At 71.3% G+C, this 8,068-nt stretch overlaps 1 protein-coding gene across 15 annotated transcripts in view; it reads right to left on the bottom strand.

The window, feature by feature from the left end:
* Positions 1 to 419: 419 nt before the first annotated feature.
* ANKMY1 (ankyrin repeat and MYND domain containing 1) overlaps positions 420 to 8,068 on the bottom strand; it is a 38,347-nt gene continuing 30,698 nt past the window's right edge. For 14 of the 15 annotated variants that reach the window (XM_036235818.1, XM_036235816.1, XM_036235820.1 and 11 more), the window contains 2 exons: positions 7,608 to 7,683; positions 6,128 to 7,294 (listed from right to left, as the gene is read on the bottom strand). In XM_036235818.1, the coding sequence (XP_036091711.1) occupies positions 6,643 to 7,294; positions 7,608 to 7,683 (728 nt within the window). In that variant the 3' untranslated portion in view covers positions 6,128 to 6,642. Of the gene's footprint in view, positions 1,123 to 6,127; positions 7,295 to 7,607; positions 7,684 to 8,068 lie in introns of those variants that run through there. The other variant, XM_036235819.1, reaches the window with a different exon arrangement.

The raw sequence follows: 8,068 nt of genomic DNA, 5'->3' as shown, positions 1-8,068 counted from the left end.
GGGCTGCATCCAGGGGTGTGGCACCCGGCTGCCGGTGCAGGGTCTGCACGTCCACGTCCACGTCCTGCCCCGGGCCCACGGGGTGCCCTGGAGAGAGAGACGCTGGGGCCCCCCGCACACCCCTGCCCTGCTATGGACGCACGAGCCGGGAAGGGCCATTCCCCACGCGGCCTCGGAGATGTCCAGGAGGCCGGGGCATGGGCGCCAGCGCTGTCCCGGGGGCCCAGTCTGCCATGGAGCCCCGCCTGCCACGCCTGGCACCCCTCAGCAGGGCGGGAGCCCCTCCCCAGTTGCCCTGCCTCCCCAAGTGGAGACGCCCACGTGACTCTGAGGCACAGGCGCCGGCCCCTCCTCACCTGCCCCCGGGAGCCACGGCGCGCAGGGCCCAGCTGGGCCAGAGGCTGGCGGCCCACATGGACTCGGCTGCTGAAGGTCACTTTATTGGGGCGTCGCACCCCCACCAGCATCCGGGCACACATTCAGCAAAGCATCTTGTCCTTTGGGGCTTGGAGTACTGGGGGCCCAGCAGCCGGGCCCTCGGGTTGGGGTGTGAGGGGCAGGGCCCCCCGGCAGGCGGACGGGGTGCCCTGTGGGGGAGAGCTCACTCGTGGGGGCAGCCCCGAAGCGCTGCAGCTCTGGAGGGGGTGCGCGCAGCAGGGCCTCCCGGAGGCTGCAGGGCAGGAGCTGGGGTGCCACACCGCGGGCCGTGGCCGTGTGGAGGCCGCGTCCCTGCCCCGGGCGGCGGGCAGCCTGGGGGCTGGCTCAGCCGCGGGGCGCTCACGCCTGGTCGTGGCTGGAGGAGACGGCTCAGGGCTCCAGGCACCTGGCGCTTGCCCACATGCTTCGGGGACTGCTGGGCGGTCCCCCGGGACAGACGCACGTGCATCTCCCTGTCTGGGAGGAGCCGCAGTGAGCAGCCTCTGGCACCGGACGGTCCACGGCCCGCCTGGGAGGGCCGGGCCAGCACTCCCGTCTCCTTCATCCTTCGCGGCGTCCAGGAGACCGGGCTGCCTGAGTCCGTCCGGGCACGTTCTGGGAAAGGCCGGTCCTCAGGGTCGGGAGCAGGGGGCGGCTGCCAGGTGGGGACGGGAGGCGGTGTGCGTGGCGCCCGGCCTCAGCTACCTACACGGAAAACAAGAGTCAACCAAAGGCGACTTGGGCTAGAAGGACCGAAACGGACACGAGGCTTCACCGTGGGGAAGGCGGCGGCCACGGCGCCCCGGCCACGGGACACGCGACGCTTCCGCCGAGGACCAGAGCAGGCCACGCGGCAGACACGGGCGGAGGCCACGCGTGCACACGGGGCCGCAGGGAGCGAGCTCGACTTCGCGGGTCCAGGAAGCTTCCAGGGGACCGCGCGGGGTGCGGCCTCAGGAAGCCACAGGCCGCGCCCCGCGGGGACGTGCACACGGCCGGGGTGGGGGGGCGGGAGAGGGGGGGACACAGGGTCGGCCGTGCGGCCTCGGCGTCTTAAAACGCAGCCTCGGACCGGCGCCAGGCAGGGCGGCCACGCGGGGGGCACGATTCCTGTAGTTATTTTGTTGATTCTTTAATTCCCGCCGTTGAGCCGATTTTGTCGGCCCAGAAGCCTGTGTGGTGGGGACGGTCTCCAAACACGAGGACACAAACCACACACGGAGCTTAGCCGCCTGTGCGGCGCGGCCCCAGGCTCGGGAGCCGGAGAGGGCTGGGCTCCCATCTGTGGCCGGGAAAGGCCCACAGGCCCTGGCCCTGTGGTTCCCGCATGCTTCCTGGGCCCCGAGGGGCCACTGTCACCGCTGGGCGCAGAGCGCCGAGCGCTGACTTCTGGGCGGAACCCAGATGCCTGCACATTCCAGGCCCTCTGTCTCATCACCAACATTCCAGCCCAACGCGGACACCCTCTCCCGTCCCGGCCCCTCCCCTGCCGCGCCCTCCGGCTCCTGACGCCCCTGACTGAGCTTCCCCAGCCTCCCCTCCAGAGGCTCCCCGACCTTGACTGGCCCCCATCAGGTGCGGGGCCCGAGGAGGGGCCACCTAACCCTAAGCCTAAGCCTAACCCTCCACCTCCAGGCCGGGGCCCGCCCTAAGGACCTGGCCTCCCCCTCAGCGCTCTTACTGCCCATCCCCTGGACCTCGCGCCCTCAGCACACGTCCACCTCAGCCACTGCTGGCCCACTGCCCTGCGCACTGGCTCTCAGCCGCCCCCAGGTCCCTCGTCCCCGGTGCCTCCTCAGCAGGACCCCTGGGTCCCAGCACCCATGCTGCTCTGAAGTCGCCCGTCTGTCACCCTGCAACACCCCACACCCCCGGCACCCTGCCCAGCACCCCCCTCCCCCCACTGCTCCCTGTGTGGGCCTCGCTGGCTGGGCTGGGGGCAGGGCGCCTCCTACCCAGATGGACACCAGAGAGCAGGCAGGTGGTCACGAGGCCTGGAGGGGCGGGAGGAAGGCGTGAGGGTCGAGGGTCACGGGGCCGGGTGGTGGACTGGGTGCATTCACAAGCCGGAGGACGGGTGGGCCCGGAGGGCATCGGGGGAAGATGGCTAGGCCAGCCTCAGGCCGTCCTCGGCCCGCTGACTTCCTTGACAGTTGCCCCCAGTTAAACCCTCGGGGCCTGGTCCTTCCGGCACATCCAGGTCCTCACGGGTCACCAGGCCCTGGGCTCCATCCCTGCTGCCCTCACCCTGCCCTCGGCTGCGCCCCAGCCCTGGGCACGTTCACCCCTTGCCAACCTCCAGGAGGCAACGAACAGTCCCAGCGAGGCCGGGTCCCCGATGACGGTGTGGAGCCCACGGAGGGGGGGCCGTAGGTCCGTGCAGGGACAAGGGGCCCTCCCCGGGCCCACGTGACCGGACCCGAGCACCAAGGGGCCAGGCGGCCAGCACACACACTGCAGCCGGGGGGAGACGGCGGGGTGCCCGGGGGCCGCGGCCCCACGCTCAGCGAGCAGAAGCAGGCGGAGGGGCTCAGAGCAGCACAGAACCCACCGGCGCGGGAGCTGCCTCCGTGGGAGCACACGGACGGCGGCCCGGGGCCCCCTCCTGCCCGGCGCTCACGGGCAGCGCCGGGCCTCGCCAACTCCAGGTGGGGCCGGCCGGGTCTGAGGAGGGGAAACTGGCTTCAAGGACGGCTGTGAGCCCGGGCCGACCCGGGGTCTGAAGGCCGGGCCAGGCTGCTGTGGCGAGGGCCGCACCCCGACTCTGGCCTGGGGCTTGAGGCCGGCACGGTGGGCGGGGACAGACTAGGACACACCGCAGGCTGGCTGGGCCACCCCTCCACGGCGCTGGCACAGAGCTCGGTACAGAGTCGGGCACGGGCCACCGTCCCTGGACACCAGGGGAGAGGTGGCCACAGTTCCGGTACGTTCTGAAGGGCCACACACTCCAGCTTCCTGAGAGAGCGAGCTGTGGGGGTGGCCCCGGCTTGTGGCCTGAGCCGCGGGCGGTCGGCCCTGCCAGGGATGGAGACTGCAGGCCAGGCGGGTGTGGGCGTGTCAGCGCGCGCACACACACACACACACACACACACACACACACACACACGGAGGGACCCCGCCCACTCAACACACGGACGGACGGACGAAGCGCAGTCCGGTGCAGAGAGTTAGGGGCTCACGCCGGAACACCTGTCGAATGGAACGCCTGTGCCCTTTCGAGAAGTCGGTGGCAGGTTAGCCACTGTCACTGTCACCTAAGGCCGCACGGCACCAGCCAGTGTGCCGGGAGGGACAAAGGAAGAGCCACCGAGGCAGAGAGGGCAGGCCGGGCTGGGCGTCACGTCTGCAGGGCCTGGGGCCCACCCGCAGCGCGGCCAGACCTCGTGCGCAGCGTGGGCAGGGGCCTGACGAGCAGTAGCCTGTGCCCCCCGCCGCCTGGGCCGCCCCCTCAGCCGGCGTCGAGGGCCTGGCCCGGGCAGCAGGGGGGTCTCTGCCGTGAGCACGGCGCGGCAGGGCCCTGCAGACACGCGCTTCTCCCTTTTCTGACGCCCAGAGCACACAGGTCAGAGGGCCAGCGCTGGACGCACGTGTGGACCCAGGACAGAGGCGGCCGTGGCAGCGTCCGTCTGGGGGTGGGGTGCAGGCAGCATCTGGGCAGGCGCAAGCACAGCCTCGCACAAGGGGAGGCAGCTGGCCAGAGGGCAGCAGGGACTTCCTGGGACGGAGGTCCTGGGCACACAGGAGCACCGAGGCCGGCCTCTGGCTGCACTGGCCCCGGGTGGCCACGGGGTGGCGCGGAGCGGCGGCGACGGCGGCAGGAGCTTCTCGGAGTGGCTGGGTTGCCCAGAGCCGAGCAGACTTCCCAGGCCTGCATGTGAGGGTGGAAGGCAGGGGCAGCGGATGCTGACTGCCGACTGCTGCCTGCAAAACCCGGCACTCCGAGGGTGCCCACGACCCCCCGCTGTCCCCGAGGTAAAGCCACGTGGTTCACAGACGTTCCTGAACCCACAGTTCCTGGAGTAAGGGGATGGCAGCAGGCGCACCGCACAGAGGAGTGTGGACGCGGGCCCATGGACGCAGGCGGACCGGCGGCTCCGGGGCTGCCACGCGGGGCCGTTCAGTCACCACTGACCGCTGGGAGAGTGCTGGCTGGGGCGCTCGCGTCCACTCGGAAGTTAATTCTAGCTGCCTACAGAATGGCGGGTGAAACGTCATAAAAACCCATCCGAAAAGCGGGGCCCACCCTGGGCTGCTCCCTCGGGGCTCCGGCGAACCAGACCCTGAGGCCCAGGACAGTCGGGTTGACAATGAAAATGTCCATGTAGCTAGTGACATGGGAAGATCCTTCCCTGGGCGGGAGCCAGGCGGGGACGTGTCCCTCGGCTCCCGGAGAGCACATCGGCACACGCGGATCGGGGACAGGGCACGCACCGGAGGCGGGCACACCCTTCGAACCCGAAAGGTCACCCAGAGCCGAGTGCAGGCCCAGGCGTGGCGGTGTGTGCGCGGCACGTCCGATGAGCGAGCAACCTAAATGCTGGGCAGAACGAGGGGACCTGGCGCACGCGGGTTGGAAAGGCCGCTTACGGGGCGCCGTCCCCACTGGAGCAGTCAGCGGCGGGGGGGCACGAAAAGGCACGCGGGTGTGCGTGGGGGTGTTGAGGGCGCGCGCGTGCGCACGTCGGTGCACGGGGCGGAACCTAAACGCTCAGGGTGTTTGTTCTCGAGGGGAAGGTTAGGCTGTCGCACTGTCTCCGGCTCGTTTTCCTAACAAGCAGGTGCTGCACGCGGGGCAGAGAATAAAACTCTCGTTTGGGGAAAACGCTGTGGCAGAAAAACATTCAGCGGCGCGCGACGCCGGCCGTGGCGCCGCTTCAGATGCGCGGCCTGTGCGTGTGCAGGGGGGATCAGGGCCACACACCGGGTGGTGGCACTCAGGTGCTGGGCCAGACCACGGCCTTCGCCGCTCCTGCACGTTACTCTAACTGGCGCACGACTCACTGGAATTCGGAAGCGCGCCGTGCCGCGGGCGCCACCCACGCCCCTCGAAGGCGTCCGCGCCCCGCCCCGCCGCCCCACGCCAGGAAGGGCCCCCTCGCCAGGGGCCTGCCCACGGTCACTGCACCACGCTGGGGGCAGAGCCGCCGGGCTGCGGAGCAACAGGCGGGTCCCCGTCCCCTCTGCCAGGCGGCTGGCTAGCCCCGTACAGGAGCGCGCCCAGAGCCCCGGCAGACTCCCCGACAGGGGGCTGGGTGGCGCTGCCTTTTCGGGGTGCCCCAGGCTCTGCCACGCCTCCCCCCCGCCCCGTCTCAGCCCCCTTCCCCTCCCCTCCTCCCTGACCAGCCCCCCCCCACTGCCCCACTCCCTTTCCGTGAATGCAGACGGCCCCCAGCCATGCCGTGCTCCTGGCTCACGTCACCCCCAGACCCCGCTCCACCTCAGTCACGGTGAGTCCCACGCCCACTGTCCCCCTGGAAGAGGCCCAGCACACGCAGGCAGCAAGTGCGCATGGAGGAAATGAAGCCAGGGATGAGGGCAGGACCCCAGGCCCGCAGGCCGCGCTGCCCGGCCCTCCTGAGCAGGGCTGTGGCTTCGCCCCCCCAGGCAGAGGCAGGGCCCTCGAGCGGCCGCAGGCCCCCCACCCAGCTGACCGTGGCCAGCCCGCGGGAGGCACTGGGCTTGCCCGTGTGTGCAGAAAGGGCTAAGACACTGAGTGGACACACTTTATTGCGGGGTCGGGGCGTGGGGCAAGGCCGCGTGCAGCCCCGCCGTGCAGACTTCCTGCGTGAGGCCGGCAGGAGCCGGCAGCAGCCTGAGGCAGCCCGAGGAGCAGGTGCCGGCACGTGCCCACCGCCGCGGCCTCGAGCACGTCCTCACTGGGGTGCTTGCACCCTCGGCCTCCCGTTCTCCAGACAGGCCTCTGGACAGGGCACTGGCGGGGCGAGGTGGTGAGGGGCCTGCACAGGGGCTCAGACCCAGCCGGCGACCCCGTGTGGCCCTGCACCCCGAGCGGAGCCCCACACTGGGGACCAGGCCCCGGGAAAGGGGTCACGGGTCTGCTGTGCTCACACGCGTGGGGCACGAGGCGGGGACGATGCCAGCTGGACTGCTCTTCAGACACGGGCCTCACAGCCCCCAGCCCCAGCCTCGGGGTCCCCAAGCCAAGCTAGCTGTGACTGGACCTGGGGTGCGCCCCGCAGTGGGGCCCGTTGTCAAAGCCCCATTTCACAGAGGGAGAAACTGAGGTGACAACATGTGTCCGAGCTCAGAGAGGAAGGGCTTCGGGGCCATGGCCCAAGGGCAGGGGTCGGCCAGCCCTCCAACCCCTCCATGGACAGGCTCTGAGGGCGGGCAGGTAACACCTGCCCCTCCCCCACTCAGGCCACCCCAAGGGAGGGGGAGGGGAGGAAGGAGGGGGAGGGGAGAGAGGAGGGTGTTTGTGGGGCAGAGTCGCTGACCTCCAGGCCCAGAGACGCCTGTGGGCCGGCCTGGAGGAGCCTTCCGGAGGGACCCCGAGGCCTGGTGCCAGTTGCCCATGGGAGCGCGTGCGCAGCAGGGGACCCAGGAGCCTTGCGGGGCCCAGGCGGGCCCTCCCCAGGGAGCCACGGGCACACCGGCCCCGGCGCCCCCCATGCCCGGGGAAGGGCCTGGCCGGCTCAGCGCCCCGCGCGGGCGCGTCTGGGACTGTCGAGGCGGGGGACCCGGGGGCCGCTCACCGATGGAGGCCAGGGCGCTGCAGTCACGCTTGTGGAAGTCGGCCCAGGCCTTGGTCTTGCAGTTCTTGCTGCAGGCCAGCATGCCGTAGCAGCGAGCGCAGGGCGCCAGGCGCACCCCGACCGACCGGCCGCACTGGTAGCAGAACTTGAAGAAGGGGATCCTGCGGGGCGCACAGCGAGGGTGGGGCCCGCCGTCTGGGTCTGTGCCGCGCCCGGCTCCACCCGGCCGGCTCTGCCCCACCCGGGTCCTCCCTGGGCAGGGAACCCAGCCCCTGACCATTCAGAACAGGGACTGGCAGGGCGGGAAGTCCAAGGAGGGGCTGGGGAGACAGACATGGGGTCCACCGGGTGGCGCCTCCTTCACGGAGCCGAGCCTGGCTCACGCCCCACCCGGAGCCCGCCACCAGGTGTGGGGCCGCCCCCAAGCGTGCCCTGCGACCCCCACCCACGGCGGGCAGGGCCAGTGGCACTCACAGCTCCTGCTCCTCGGGGTGAGATCCCTTCGAGCCCGGGCTCCTGCGCTTCAGCCTGTGGTAGGGGGTCAGCTCCACTGCACCCCGAGAGACTTGCGTTAGCTCCGGGGCCCCCTGCCACTGCTGTGCCGTCCACAGGCAGAGGGCGCCCTGGGGTGCCGGCCTCCACTGCGCCACCCCCCCCCCCCGCAGCGATCACGCCCTGACAACAGAGGGAGGCGGGTGGGGACCCCAAACCCTCCTGGCCACAGCAGGTCCAGGGGGCCCTGTGGGGGGCGGGAAGTCCAGAGCCTGCGGGAGGGGCTTCCCTTGGCCGCCCTGCTCCTGCCCGCTCGCTCAGCCCCCTGCAGCCCCCAGCGCCCCTCCCCGGCGCGCTGGACCAGCTCCGCGTCCCCTGAGCCACCGACCGGCTCCGCGTCCCCTGAGCCATCGACCGCCTCCATGTCTCCCGCCCTGACTGGC

The sequence above is a fragment of the Rousettus aegyptiacus genome, unplaced genomic scaffold, assembly GCF_014176215.1.
Source record: "Rousettus aegyptiacus isolate mRouAeg1 unplaced genomic scaffold, mRouAeg1.p scaffold_m13_p_2, whole genome shotgun sequence".
NCBI lineage: Eukaryota > Metazoa > Chordata > Mammalia > Chiroptera > Pteropodidae > Rousettus > Rousettus aegyptiacus.
Note: the sequence above shows the minus strand (reverse complement) of the source record. Positions and strands in the feature narration are given on the sequence as shown.